The sequence below is a fragment of the Solanum dulcamara genome, chromosome 4 (genome assembly GCF_947179165.1).
Source record: "Solanum dulcamara chromosome 4, daSolDulc1.2, whole genome shotgun sequence".
Classification (NCBI taxonomy): Eukaryota; Viridiplantae; Streptophyta; class Magnoliopsida; order Solanales; family Solanaceae; genus Solanum; species Solanum dulcamara.
This window is the reverse complement of record NC_077240.1, coordinates 61,548,390-61,564,825: the sequence shown is the minus strand read 5'-3', so window position 1 is coordinate 61,564,825 and position 16,436 is coordinate 61,548,390. Positions and strand designations below refer to the sequence as shown.

At 33.8% G+C, this 16,436-nt stretch overlaps 1 protein-coding gene across 3 annotated transcripts in view; it reads right to left on the bottom strand.

Annotated features, from left to right (window-relative positions):
- The window catches only part of LOC129887475 (uncharacterized), a 37,087-nt gene extending 25,496 nt beyond the window's left edge, over window positions 1-11,591 (bottom strand). For 2 of the 3 annotated variants that reach the window (XR_008766405.1, XR_008766404.1), the window contains exon 1: window positions 11,432-11,591. Coding sequence is in view for 1 of the 3 variants with exons in the window: in XM_055962585.1 (XP_055818560.1) it covers window positions 11,432-11,525 (94 nt within the window). In the remaining 2 variants the exon portion in view is untranslated. The remainder of the gene's footprint in view (window positions 1-11,431) is intronic. The other variant, XM_055962585.1, reaches the window with a different exon arrangement.
- Window positions 11,592-16,436: the final 4,845 nt, after the last annotated feature.

Below are 16,436 nucleotides of genomic sequence, written 5' to 3'. Positions count from 1 at the left end.
ATTTTATTACATATACAATTTAATAGTGAATTTATACATGTAAAAGAAAACATTCGACAAAGTGGGTTCAGGTGAACCCCTTTGACCCAATGTAGGTCCACCCCTGCCTACAATCAGCCTCTCGCACCTCCCTCACTAGGACGTTAGCGCGCCTCCTTTGCACATGCCCAACCATTTCAGCCTCGATTCCCTCATCTTGTCCGTCACAGAAGTCACTCCTACCTTCTCCCGAATAACCTCATTTTTAATTGTCGCTCCTATCCATCTCAACATCCTCATCTCTGCAACATGCATGTTCTAAACATGTGAGTTCTTGACTGGCCAGCACTCCACCCCAAAAAATAAGGACGGTCTAACCATCACTCTGTAAAACCTACCTTTAAGTTTAGGTGGTATACTATATTTATTCTAGGAAAAAGGGTCAAAATGCCCTTAAACTATTTGAAATGAACAGAAATGTCCTCCGTTTATAGTTTAATCCAAAAATGTCTTTGCCGTCAATACTTTGGTCCAGAAATGCTCTTATTATTATTTAATGGGTCAAAAAAAAGAAAATAAATAATATATTTATTTGAAAAGGGGAATTTTTGACCCATTAAATAACAATAAGGGCATTTCTGGACCAAAGTATTGACGGCAAGGGCATTTTTATTCATTTCAAATAGTTTAAGGGCATTTTTGACCCTTTTTCCCTTTATTCTATTGGTGTGTAAAGCACAGTTTCTATGGGATTCAAATTAACCTAGGCAGAGGATCGATATCCAAAGTATTAAGCAACAATAGGACAGCTAAAATTTCCAGCATTTCACATGGGAGATACCACTGCAAAGCATAAAAAATATGATATTTCAGCATGCTAATAGAGCTTATAGCACTAGTTCTACTAGCAACAACCAAACATAGAAGATTCTGCAAATTGAAATTTCTGGAGAGAGAAAACGGCTATTTTGCAGCCAAAGAGAAAGAATGCCAAGAGTTGGGGTGTCAGGTTGCGCTAGTTTACATTTAGCACCAAAAAAGTATGAGTTACATACGAAGAAAGTGCAAACGTATTTTCCTTATCAGCTATGCATGTAGGGAGCTAATAAGAATATTAAAATTGCTAATCATTTATAATATTCAGTCTATACCTCCTGCCTACCGAGGTGTCTGAAGATGTGTGATATAGATGAGGCTCCTGAACCAGATGGGTTTACTATAGGTTTTTTCCTGAAATGTTGGGAGGTTGTGAAGGAGGACATCATGAAAGCCTTCAAGAATTTCTATGAGAAGGAAGTATTTGAAAGAAGTCTGAATGCTACATTCATAACCCTCAATCCAAAGAAGAAAGAAGCCAAAGAGCTGAGGGATTTCAAGCCTATTAGCTTGATTGGAAGCATATATAGACTTTTTGCCAAAGTTCTTACAAAGAAATTGAAAGGGGTGACGGATGCAGTGCTTATTGCTAATGAGGCTGTGGACTCAAGACAGCAGCAAAAGAAGCTTGGAATTCTGCGTAAGCTAGATATGGAGAAGGCTTATCATCATGTAAATTGGGAATACCTTCTGACTACAATGGAGAAAATGGGATTAGGATTAAAATGGATTCATTGGATCAGATACTGCATTTCTACAGTGAGATTTACTGTGTTCATAAATGGTTCTCCTGCTGGGATTTTTCAGTGCACAGAGTGGGCTCAGACAGGGGGGGACCCTCTGTCACCTTTCTTATTACTAATAGCTATTGAGGGGCTGAAATAACATGATCAAAACAGCTAAGGTGATGAAATGGTCAGTGGCTTTCAGGCTGGAAGACCTAGAGGTGACAGTGTGGAAGTAACTCCCCTTCAATATGCTAATGACACTCTTATTATGTATGACGCTAATGAAGATCAACTCAAGATTTTAAGGGTGATTCTAGTGCTTTTTGAAGTTCTTTTGTTTACACATAAATTGGAGCAAAAAGTTATTTATATCCTATAAAATGAAGTGCAGAACATGGAGACACTGAATGCAATTCTGGAGGGTGCAATAGGTGCTCTGCCAACAATCTACCTAGGGATGCTTTTGGGAGCCAAGTCACAGTCATATGAAATCTGGAACAATGTTGTTGAGAAATGTGAAATAAAGCTGGCAAGGTGGAAGTCCCAATATCTATCCAGTGAAGGCAGACCGACTTTGATCAACTCTCAACTCCATCCCAACCTACATGATGTCTGTATTCTCTATCCCAAAAGGGGTCATCAATATGTTGGACAAAATCAAAAGAAAGTTTCTCTGACAAGGAAATAGTTAAAGAAAGGGATATAACCTGGTTAACTGGAATGTTTTAATAGAGGGAAAGAGAAAGGGGGACTAGGAATAGGATTCTTGAAAAATCAAAGTAAGGCCCTCACAATGAAATGGCTTTGGAAATTCAACAATGAAAATACGGCTTTTTGGAAGGAAGTCATCGGTGCAAAGTATGAAAAAGATAATTGGATGACCAAAGAGGTAGTTACACATTATGGAGTAAGTTTATGGAGATCTATTAGATCCCTATGGTATGAATATACAAAGATCAAAGTGTCTAATATGGTAAAACTGATTTCTGGAAGGATGAACGGCATGAGGCTGGCAAGCTAGAAGCTCTTTTCCCAAACATATACTCATTAGCAGTGACGGATCCAGGATTTTCACTCAGGAGGTTCAAAAAATAAAAGTATAAACGTACGAATAAGCCAACAAAATACAATTTCAAAGGAAGTAGTAATATATAGTCTAATACGTACAAAAAGTTAGTTCCATCACAAAGACCTGAAACTAACAGGAATAATTACAATAAAACAAAAGTTACCCCTTTACAATGTGTCAATCTAAAACTAGGATGATAAGTAGAGCAAAAAAATTAGCCCCTTCACAATGTATCACTCTAGAACTAGGGTGTTGAGTGCAAACTCCAAAAGGGGATCACTACTAATATTTCTCAAGCACATTTACAAAACTATTCAGCGAGGTTTCATTGCTTGAATTGACAAAATAATATCATCAGTTGAAACATCATTAAACCATAAAAGGAACCAGGGGCGGATCTAGGGAGGCGGGAGGGGGTTCATCGGTAAGAAATTACACTGGATATGTAAGGTAAAGTTTATGTATTTCTGTTTAATTTGAACCTCCTGAACAACAAACAAAGTGTAGTGCAGCGGTAGATCTCCTTTTAAATGAACCCTCACGTTCAAGGTTCGAATCTCACTTTGAGCATTACTTTTTTAGCTTCTCTTATTATTCCTTTTCATTTAATTTTGGCCTTTGGGAACAACCATTCGCCCAACCTAATATTTCACGTTCTTTTTTTAAAAAAAAAAATACTGAAATAATATGTTTAAACCCAAAAAAATGGAAGGGTCCCAATCCCAAAGGTTGAATCACTTTTCATCTTTCCAAATCTCTAAATCACTTCTTTAGTTCTTCCCCAAAAACTCAAGAGTCAAATATCAAAATCATCTCCCATAATTTATTGTTGATTTGTTTCATACATAATACTTCATTCTTGAATCCAAATCGAATCCGGAATGGAAAAAATCAAAACTCATGCTTAAAAGATAAAACCCTTCCCTTTTTCTTCTTCTTCTTCCAAATTTCAAGAAATTAAAACTAAAAATTTTGCAGTAAAAGTTTTAAAAATAAATGGGTCTTTATTGTTTTTGTCTTCTCTCCATTTTCTTCAGAAGTTTGCCTTTCTTGATTAAATTTTGGCTTATCTTCATTTTTAGTTGTGAAATTTTTGAGATTGTATTTTCTATTTCTTTCCTTGGTAGTTGTAACTAGATTTATGAACCATTTGAATTTTTAGAAAATTCAGAATAAAAACTTTTTTAGCTTTGTTAAAGATTCAAAATAAGAGGAACTAAATTGGAATCGATTATGTTTAGTATTTTCAAGGTGGAGGTGAAGTATTTTCGAGTATTGTTGTTTTCCTTGAATAAATAACAACACAAACAATAGGTTGCATCTTTACTTACACTATACTCTAACCAATCAGGAAATTCATCAGACCATTTACGATTAAAACGACGCATATCTCCAGAAATCTTTGTTTGAGGAAACTCTCTTAATTGAGGTTGACAAGGGTTTTTCTGAAGATAAGCTCTTCTATTTCAGAGAACCAGTTTGGATTTATGCCGGGACGCTCAACTACAGAAGCCATCCATCTTATGAGGAGACTGGTGGAGCAGCATAGGGAGAGGAAGAGGGACTTGCATATGGTATTCATCGACCTAGAAAAGGCTTATGATAAAGTCCCAAGAGAAATACTATGGACATGTTTGAAGGCTAAAGGTGTACCTATGGCATACATTAGGGTGATCAAGGACATGTACGAGGGAGCCAAAACCAGGGTAAGGACAGTAGGAGGGGACTCAGAGCACTTCCCAGTGGTGATGGGGTTGCATCAAGGATCAGCTCTTAGTCCTTTTTTATTTGCCTTGGTGATAGATGGATTGACGCGACAAATTCAAGGTGCGGTGCCATGGTGTATGCTTTTCGCGGATGACATAGTCCTGATCGATGAGACTCGCCGCGGAGTTAACACTAAGCTGGAGGATTGGAGACATACCTTGGAGTCTAAAGGGTTTAAGTTGAGTAGGACAAATACAGAGTACTTAGAGTGCAAGTTCAGTGAGACACCTCAGGAGGTTGACGTTGAAGTTAGGCTTGGTGCTCAGGCCATCCAAAAGAGAAGTAGTTGCAAGTATCTTGGGTCTATCATGCAAGGCAGCGGAGAGATTGACGATGATGTCACACATCGTATTAGGGTAGGGTGGATGAAATGGAGGCTCGCTTCCGGAGTGCTATGTGACAAGAATGTGCCACCAAAACTTAAGGGCAAGTTCTACAAAGTGGTGGTTAGACCGGCTATGCTGTATGGGGCGGAGTGTTGGCCAGTTAAGACTTCTCACATTCAAAAGATGAAAGTTGCTGAGATGAGAATGCTGAGATGGATGTGTGGGCACACCAGGAGCGACAAGATTAGAAATGAGGCTATTCGGGACAAGGTAGGAGTGGCCTCGGTGGAAGACAAGATGCGGGAAATACGACTGAGATGGTATGGACATGTGAAGAGGAGAGACACAGATGCCCCAGTGCGGAGGTGTGAGAGGCTGGCCATGGATGGTTACAGAAGAGGTAGGGGTAGGCCGAAAAAGTATTGGGGAGAGGTGATTAGACAGGACATGGCGCAGTTACAGCTTACGGAGGACATGACCTTAGATAGGAGGATGTGGAGGACCCACATTAGGGTAGAAGGCTAGTTCATAGTCTCGTTATTCTTCTCTATTCATAGGTGTAGTAGTGCATTACGATCTCTTGCGCTTTGACCTCTGATTTCTGTTATTTCTGTTATTATTTATTACTTTCTATGCTTTGATTACTCAATTTTACCTGTGACGCTTTCATTATTTATTTAATCGTTATTTGTTATTAGTATTTATTTATTTGTATTTATTTGTTATCTATTCGTTATTTGTTTGTTGTTTTTCTCATAAAGCTTTTAATTTTCTATTCTTATCTAACTTTTTTATGCATTTATGCTTTTACTGAGCCGAGGGTCTCCAGGAAACAGCCGTCCTACCTTGGTAGGAGTAAGGTCTGCGTACATTCTACCCTCCCCAGACCCCATGTTGTGGGATTTCACTGGGTTGTTGTTGTTGTAAGCTCTTCTAATTGCATCGCGATGATTTGGATGAAATTCCAAGATTTGAGTTCTTTCATTTGGATCGGCCTTTAAAGAACTCAAAACAAATTCTTGAGAAGAATATGATGGTTCTTCAAATTGATTAGCATTTTCTTCCCGTTCCCGATTAAGTTGGCTATGAGTGATAGAACTTGAATTTGATACTTTAAAAAATACTTCATTGACTCTTGAATCTGTAAAAGATAATTGAAGCGTTAAATGCATTAGAGACAACTCTTTACAAATTACAATAGATGTTACCACCAACATTTCTTTACTCTTCTATTAGTAGTCGCTGATAGTCTTGACAAAGTTAAGAAAGTTAGGCAGAATACTTATTAGAGAACTAGTCAAATTTATATGAATGACTCAAGAAAATCAACAGTATACTTATTGTTAGAAATTAGAATTACCACTCTTTATTATCAAAAGCAATATATTTGTCCAAATTTCTAAATCATTCTGATTTAAAAATTAAGTTTTGATGTTCATAAAATTACAACTTACTAAACAATAAGTAAACATAATCGATTCCAATTTAGTTCCTCTTATTTTGAATCTTTAATGAAGCTAAGAATGTTTTTATTCTGAATTTTCTAAAAATTCAAATCGTTCATAAATCTAGCTACAACTACCAAGGAAAGAAATAGAAAAAAACAATCTCAAAAGTTTCACAACTAAGAAATTAGATAGCCAAAATTAAATCAAGAAAGATAAACTTTTAAAGAAAATGGAGAGAAGACAAAAACAATAAAGACCCATTTATTTTTAAAACTTTTGCTACAAAATTTTTAGTTTTAATTTCTTGAAATTTGGAAGAAGAAGAAAAAGGGAAAAGGGTTTTACCTTTTAAGCATGAGTTTTGATTTTTTTCGTTCCGGATTGTAAGTATGAAGTATCAAGTATGAAACAAATCAACAATAATAAAATTATGGGAGATGATTTTGATATTTGACTCTTGAGTTTTTGGGGAAGAACTAAAGAAGTGATTTAGGGATTTGGAAAGATGAAAAGTGATTCAACCTTTGGGATTGGGACCCTTCCATCTTTTTGGGTTTAATATATGGGTGAAAATCATTTTCGCCCCCAACTTTGCTCTTAAAATCAAACTCTCCCCTCAACTTCAAACAATAATCAAATTCCCCCTTTATCCCATGCATTGTCCATTTTACCCTTGCTATATCACTAAAATCAAACTCTCCCCTCAACTTTAAACAATAATCAAATTCCCCCCTTTATCCCATGCATTGTCCATTTTACCATTGTTATATCACATCTATTTAATATTTCTTTATATTAAATATAATTTACTTTTTAATATAGATATTTATAACTTTTTCTTTGAGTTCTTTAACATTATAAGCAGAATAATATTTTTAAGAATTTATCAAAAAATTTAATATTATTCTTATGACCATTATTTCAATATAATATGCATTAAGTGAGTGTATATGTATGTATACGTATATTTTTTCTTTTTTCCACTATTTTACTCCACACGTTTCATATTACTTGACTCTTCTTGATATATATGACACCCCTTAAAAAATTAATTAGAAGTGTATTTTACTAAACTAACATTATTAATAATATTTTAAAATCTTAAATTTGACTATGACTACTTTATGCAGTTATTTAATACTAAGGGTAGAAATAAAAAGATATTAAAAATTTCTTAAATTTCATAAATTGGACAAGTAAATTAAAACAACTATTTTTAGAATGAGAGTCAAGTAATATAAATAGCAGTGGGTATTCTTTTCAACATAAATAAACAAGTTTTGATTGACATTGATGGAGTAGTACATAAATTATAATATAAAATAATTTAAAATCTAAATAATACAATCTTTAAAATTTTGTCCTTAATTAAATTACTTATTTGTATTTCTTACATTGAAATATATTTGTATAGTTATTATTCCCTACAATTTTCACTTGTATAAATAAATATTAGAGTTTTGATTATTATTAATAAAATTAATTTTCTCATTATGCTAATTTACTTCATTATAGAACATCATTAACTTATATACTTTATTAGAATTTTTCACTTTTTTGTTCAAAAAATAATGTTTATGCTTTTATGAAATAATTGTTACATTAAATAAAAAAATAAAAATATCATGATTTCTAAAGAAGTAAAAAAATTGATAATGAAAAGATATAATAGGCATTGTAAAATTTTAATTAGGATAAAGGGGGGAGTTTGATTATTGTTCAAAGTTGAGGAGGGAGTTTGATTTTAAAAGCAAAGTTGGAGGGTGAAAATAATATTATTTTAGTACTTTTAAAAAAATGTGAAAAATTAGGCTGGGTGAATGGTTGTTCCCGAAGGCCAAAATTAAATGAAAAGGAATAATAAGAGAAGCTAAAAACTCAAAGTTAGATTCGAACCGTGAACGTGAGGGTTCATTTAAAAGGAGATCTCCCACTGCACTACACTTTGTTGCTTGTTCTGGAGGTTCAAATTAAATATATATACATAAATACAAAAAATTTACCATATATAGAGTGCAATTTTTTACCGAGGGGGTTCGGGTGAACCCCCTGCCTCCCTAGATCCCCCCCCTGCTCATTAGTGTCTCATCAATAGAAGACCATTGCAGATCACTAGACACCTCAAGGATGGACCATCATTTTTAGAAGACAGTTAAATGATCGAGAAATCCAAAGAGTGGCAGATTTTTTCATCATCATAGGCTAGTTCAATGGCCTGGAGGGGGATCAAAATACCTTATAGTGGAAAGGTAATAAGAAGGGTCTCTTCAAGGTGAGTCGTGCATACAACTGGTAGAGCCATCCCAGCCAGATTCCAAGTTACTAGTCATGCAAAGGTATCTGGATATCCAAAATTCCACACGAAGTGGCTTGTTTTGTTTGGTTGTATGCCAAGGAAGCAGTACTGACTCAAAACAATCTAACGAGGAGAAAGGTATAATTATGTTTTAGGTGTTTCTTTTGTGGGGAACTGCTGATACAGTTAACCATCTCTTTCTTCACTGCAAGGTCACTGGCCAGCTATGGAGGATCTTCCTAAATCTCAAGGGAAGAGCATGAACTATGCCTGACCAGATTACTGAAGCAATCCAGATCTGGGAAGAAGCAGGAGTACAGGCTAAGAGCATCGACAGATGGAGAATTGTCCCTGCTAGCATATGGTGGGCAATATGGAAGGAGAGGAACTCTAGATATTTTGATAGTATAGAGGATAGTATGCAAAAGGTCAAGCTTAATTGTGTTTTGCTACTATGTTTTTGGTGTAATCAATTATACTAAATGATACTATCTCCATTATTAATGTTCTAGATTCAATTTAGGAAAACATCGTAGGATTTGAAGTACATGTTGTAAATATGGTCTAGTACAACCTATCTACTGTTCTGAGAAATATACAAAGTTGCCAGTTTCGAAAAATAATACTCCCTGTACCAAAGAGAAAATAAGTGACGGTTGTCATACTTTAGCTCATGCAAAGATCTCCTACATCCTTCACTATATAGATTGATCCCTCTCTCCATAAAATACTTATGATGCATAAAGAGATAGTGTTAAAATTTTCCATTCATCTATTGATATTCCCCTTCTCCACAGACTGCAAAAAGATTGCTTCAAGGACTTAGGCATTACCCATTTGACTTAAGCGACGTTCAAAAATATACTCCAAATTTCTGTTGCTATAGGGCAACCAACAACAACATGCCCAATGTCCCATTTGTCCTAGCCCTGGTAGACAGAGTTACCTGGTGCCTGTTGCTGGTGGGAGGTGGCAGGTATCCCGTGGAATTAGTCGAGGTGCGCGAAAGCTGGCCCGGATACCACAGTCATCAAAAAAAAAACATACCCAGTGAAATCTCACAAGTAGGGTCTAGGGAGAGTAGCGTATAAGAAGACCATACCCCTACCTCGTGGAGGTAAGGAACTGTTTGCGGAGTAACTGCTTCTATAGGGCAATGCAATAAATAAATGGTCCACATCCTCCAACTTCTTTCCAAATCCGTGAATTTCAAATTAATTCTGTGAATTTCAAATAAATAAACAGGTCCTTCCCAAATTCGTGAATTTCAAATTAATTTTGTTTCGCGAATTAATTAGTTAATTCCGTTAATTAATTCCACGATTTAATTAATTCATGAATTAATTAATAAATAATTCAAGTGATTAATAATTAATATTAAAGAAAAAGAAAATTAATTAATGAGATTGATAAATAAATTTTGTCTAAATTATCAATCAATCAATTACATCATTTGCCGAAGCCGAGGGAGCGACGACGGTGCGAGGGGTCATCCTCTATTTAACCCTTTAAGAGCTAAAGGAAGTGTTTCCTAAGGACAAAATTTTTCCTTTCTTCTACTAACGAGGGAGAAATGACTTTTCATCTTTCCTTCATTTGGTTCCCCACATTTCTCAATTCTCATTTTCTCATTTCTCAATTCTCAATTCACACCTTGCTTAAACCCAATAGACACTTCCACAATTATACCAATCACCTAGCTAACCTATCATACTTTGAGCACGTCAAAGCGGTTTTACAAATTTGGGCTGATTTTGAAGAACAAAAAAAGAGATATTTAAAGTTTAGTACTAGTAAGTCATCATCTTTGCCGAGGGTTCAAGTTGGATGAGTGTTTATGCTCTCAATAAGCATCCTATCACCAAATTTATCGTTGTAAAAGGTGAAACTAGAGAGTTGATTCTAACACAAAGCAATCAATTGGTTAGGAATCAGCTCTCGAATTCAGTTGACTAACTAGATAGAAAAGCAAATAACTCTTCTACTCCCTCCGTTGCATATTAAATGGAGCTTTTAGATTGGGCACACACCTGAAGAAATGTACTCACTCCTAGAATGTAAGAAGTGTTTTGCTAACTTATCCTTAAATAGTAGTATGTATTTAATATGGTTGCTTGATTACGTAGAAGCCCACTTATCTAAACAAGGGTAAATTTGGAAAAGAACAATTAATACTTTCTTGATTACATGAAACACCACTTTTTTGGACCAAAATGAAAAGGTAAAAACACCACTTATTATTGACAGAAGGAGTAATTATTCACCGGCATCATATCCCAAAGGTCTAAGAATCTCTAAAGGCTCGTTTGGTTGGAAAATTTGTTATCCCAGAATTAATTATTCTATAATTAGTAATCCCGGATTGTTAACTCACCCTCAATGTGAAACAAAAATAACACTACACTCTCGGGATAACTAATCCTAAGATAAGTTATGCTATGATTTTATCCCAACCAAACATAGAATAAACTCATCCTAAAATTAATCACATAATCAGTAATTCCTTGTCCCTTGTACCAATCGAGCCCCAAGAGTACCAACTTGAACAAAAAGTTACAACGCCCCCATCACAGTTTTTCCAGCACACTTCAGTCTTTTACAAAGAGAATGAAAAAACATGTGACATACTCACCCCCACTCAATTAAAAGGATGAATTTTATGTTTAAAGTTGATTTAATCTATCTTAACTACGCCGACCAGTCAAACAACTTCATCTAAAATAGAACTCAGGAAGTATACCAAGTAGTTAGTACAACCATAAAGGATGTTTCAGTAAATCCAGTGAAATTATACGAGAAACAGCAATACACTGCGAGTTGCAAGAAATCAAGAGCAAATTCAAAATGGGGTTTTTTTTTCCTTTTTATAAAGGTACAGCTTTCATTGATGTAATAATGGGAGACCCACATAAAAATTGTATGCAAGTTGAAGTAAATCATACCAGTAGAAGAAAGGGGTGCTTCAGAAACTGAAATACCACGGCATGATTTGAGTGGGTATATGAAAATTGATATAACTTGTGCAGCTTCTGCCATACCAACAAATTAAGAAAAAACTTGAAAAATGAACAACAATTCTCTCTTAGAAGTTATATACAAATGAAAAGCTTGATCACCTTATCATATCTCTTATAACCATTTTCAACTGATTCGGCTTCTTGTCAGCTCATTTGGCTTCATTCATTTTGTCTCACTTGCAGAGTAAATGATATTATTCGGATTCTAGCCAAAAACACTTTACCCTAATTCTTTTCTTTTTTTTCAAAACAGAAATATAAAAAAATATATATTTTGGGTAAAGTTTTTGGAAGAAAAATTTTGTACTTTTATAAATTGAATCTCTCAGGCAAAATAACATAATAGCATCAGCAATTTAATACAAGAAATTTAATTAGGGGTGTTGTAAAATTAAGCTCAGAATAATATAATTATAAAGAAAAGAAGATAAGATATGTAGATGCAAGAGAAAGTTTTTCTTTTATTCAAGTATCTCTTCACTATGTTAAATGCTCAAACAAATAGATACATTGTTATTCAAAATGTATGAATGTAAGTGGTTCATGGATAAACTAAATTGACAATACACTAGTTCAATGATTTATAGCACTCTCCCTTGGATGTTCATAAATAATGTGTCTCGGTAAAATATTACTAGAAAAAATTTAGAGGAAAAAAGCCTAGTGAAGGAAAAAAATACACACATCTCATAAATACGCTTTAAATGTTGTCTCATTAAAAACCTTACCAAGAAAAATCCAACTGGGACAGAACAATGGTTAAGAAAAAGAGTACAACGTATATTTCACTCCCCCGATAAAAGCTTCACTTGATATTTGGAAGACGATGCATTCCAATTTTATATCTCAACTTCTCAAACGTTGATGTTGGCAATGCCTTAATGAATAAATCGACATAATTATCACTTGAACGGATCTATTGAACTTTTATCTCACCATTTTGTTGAAGATCGTATATGGAAAAAAAATCGGTAAACTGTACTTTGTTCAATCTCCTTTAATGTATCCTTCTTCAATTGAGCTATATATGTTGTATTATCTTCGTATGGGGATTAGAATATTTCTTTTCAAGGAAAAATCACATACTTCATGAATATGATAAGTTATTGATCTCAACCAAATACACTCCCGACTTGCTCCATGAATAACTATTATTTCTGCATGATTTGAAGAAGTGGTTAGTAGTGTTTTCTTCATTAAACGTCACAATATTGTTATGCCTTCACATATAAATAAATAGCTCAGTTGAGACGAAACTTTATGCAGATCGAATTACTACACTACATCTTTCCAATGTCTTCTTGTTGGTGTTAGAAGAAATACTGAGAAATTTTAAAGCTTTGAGGCGTAAAAGATCACTATCTTTCAAGAGTTATTATTTGTATTACTTCGAGGAATTACAAACAATGCTCTATCAGGATACAACAACGCCTAAAACAATATATACAATCGAATTACGCTACAATAGGGAATTCATCGTATTTATAGAATCTGTTAAGGAGACCTTTCATAAGAGTTTCTCCTTTTCTAAATAGATGCAACCTTTCTGTTTAATTAAAATTTAAATATTAATTCAAATTTTAAATAAACAAATTGGTTAAAATAAATTATGAAATAAAATCTTAATTTTATTAAACATCCGACCTGGCCCGCGCCCAAGCCCCAAGTCCAAGTCATTTATATATATATATATATATATATATATATATATATGCTTGCTCAATTATTTAGACTAAGTGGGCTTGGCTTTAAATAGGCACAAAGTTGGACCTCATCCACCGATGTGGGATTCCCACATTTTACAAACTACATAATAATACCCCACTAGTTTGCAATATGTCTCATAATATCACCCATGTCGAAAAGTATCTTTGCTAGATTTGAACTTTCCATTAGTGTAAATATTTTAAAGCTTGATGAAGATTTTGGTATCCTAAGATTTGAACCAAAACTCCTTTTGTCAAACCAAAAGTATCACACACATGATATCATTAAGTACCGAAACAATTCAGTATTATGCTTTAACACATTTATGACTGTGTGTTAATCCAAATTCGTGACTATTAACAAGACCAACTCTTTAAGTCTTTGTATGAAGTGGCACCACCTCAATATTCATATAGGTGAAATTAGACTCAATGTCCATGTTACTACAAACATTTTCTAATTTCATTAAGAATTAACTCACCCACCCTCTTTCTTGTAACAACATGCACTTTGAAGTTTGTTATTATGCCTCTAATATTACAGGCATTTAACAACTTCTAAATTTCCCCCATAACAGTACACAGTACATTGGAAACAAGAGTTTAAACGAGGAGTTTCGTGCTTAAACGGCATAAATAACTTGTTATTACCCATTGAACTTATATTGTTAGAGTGTATACTAACTCAAATTTGAGTTTTCGTTATTTGTGTTTAATGTAAGAGTTTCATCCCCATTCCTTCGCTAGTTTGTTGTACTATATCTCTATTTAATGCTTTTGTAAGTGGACCAGCTAAATTCTTATTTGATCTCACATACATTACAGTTATAGTCCCGCTGGTAACTAACTCATTTATATAAGCATGCCTTAAGCTTATATGTCTTGATTTTTCATTATATATTTTATAGTGAGCACCTATGGACCAACGCCTTCGTATGTACGCACATAGTAGTTTCACTATCACAGAATATCCAAATGGCTGGCATAGATTGTGGCTACAACTTTATATCCAGTAACATGTTTCTTAGTCATTCCACTTTCTTTCCAACAACTCATAATGCAATGAATTCAGATTTCATTGTGTGATGAAAAATATAAGTTTGTTTCTTGGATGTCCAACTAATGGAACCATCCCCCAAAGTGAATATCCAACATGAAGTAGCCTTATTATCACTTATACTTGTGATCCAACTCGCATCAGAATATTCTTCCAATACGGTAGAAAAACAATTATAACAAATGCCCAAAAATTTTGCTTTCTTTAACCATCCAAGTACTCTAATTATAGCTTTGCAATGAAAATTACTTGGACTACTTGTAAACCTTGAAAGTTCATCAACAACAAATGTTATATCAGGCCTAGTACAGTGCATTGCATACATTATGATGTCAATTACACCTGCATACTCTAATTGAGCCAATGTTCTTTCAGTATTTTCAGTAAGCTTTATACTTGAATCATATGGAGTTTTAGGCTCCTCTATGCCCAGATGATTGAACTGGTTGAGTATCTAATTAATATAGTGGGCTTGTGATAAAGTTACTCTCTTATTATTTCTTTTGACTTTGATACCTAAGATAATATTTACTTCATTTAAATCTTTCATTTTAAAGACTAAAGTTAGATACCTCTTAGTATGAGAAATGCCAAGCATGTGCGTACCAAAAATCGACATGTCATCTACATAAAGACAAATGACAACTCCATAATCTTTTGAGAATTTAGAGCAGATACATTTATTAGCATTATTATGTACGAACCCATTTGACAATATCACATCATCAAACTTTTCATGCCATTATTTTGGTGCTTGTTTCAAGCCATAGAGAGACTTTATTAGCTTACAAACTTTATGTTCATTAGCAGGAAGAACAAAACTTTTAGGTTGTTTATATTGATTTCTTCACTTAAATCTCCATTTAGGAAAGCAGTTTTAACATTCATTTGTTGTACATACAAATCATAAATAGACGCCAAGGATAAAAGTACACGAATGGATGTCATTCTTGCTATCGGAGTATATGTATCCATCCCTTCCTTTTTGAGTAAAACCTTTTGCAACTAATCTTGCTTTGAAGGTTTGTATAGTACTGTCTGTATTATATTTTCTCTTAAATACCTACTTACTACCTATAGGTTTAGATCCACGAGGCAAATCAACTAAAGTCCAAGTATTTTTTAATATTAATGAATTCATTTCATCATTAATCGCCTCTTTTCAAAAAGCAATATCTCTTAAAGACATAGCTTCTTGAAATGTTCTAGGATCTTCTTCTATGTTATGCAAAATAGGCATTTAATTACAGGCTTTAGTTTTATCTCCCTCCACCAGAAAAGTTAAAGATTCTGGAGAGATAAAATTATGGTCAAGAATTTTTTCTTTCCTAACTCTTTGACTTCCTCTTGGCTCTAGCTAAGTATTGTCATTTTTTCGTTTACTAGAAATAGTTTCAAAATGTGACATCGTTTGTTCATCAAGACTATTTTGATTTGCTTTAGTTAACTTCTCATCAACAATTTCATTTAGAAATTTATTTTCTAAACATGAACAGATTCTACAATAACATTAGATTCTAGATCAAGTAATCTATATGCTTTTGAGTGTTGTGCATATCCTACAAAAATACTTTTTATCCCTCTAGGATCTAATTTTGTCCTCTGATGATCAGGAACTTATAAAAAGATATATACCCTCACACTTTAAAATAACTTACATTTGGTTTTCTACCATTCCAAAGTTCATAAGGTGAAACATGCATACTTTTTGAACGTACTCTATTTAATATATGACAACAACTTGTAGAGCTTCACCCCACGAATTATGTGGTGAATGAGAATTCAATAACATAGAATTAACTATATCTACTAAAGATCTATTTTTCCTTTCAGCCAACTCATTTTGTTGAGGTGTATAAGGAGCATTAGTTTGATGTATAATACATTGATATTCACAGAACTTATTAGACTCACTAAAAAAGTATTCTCCTCTTCTATCACTTCGAAAAGCTTTTATTTTCTTATTATTTTGATTTTCCACAACTGACTTGTATTCCTTAAACTTTTGAAAGGCTTCATCTTTTGTTCTAAGGAGATAAACATGTATAAATCTAGAGTAATCATTTATAAAAGTAATGAAGTATTCTTGTCTCCTCTAGTTAATTCTCCATTTAATTCACATAAGTCAAATGCACTAAACGTAACATTTTTGTAAATCTTTCAACTT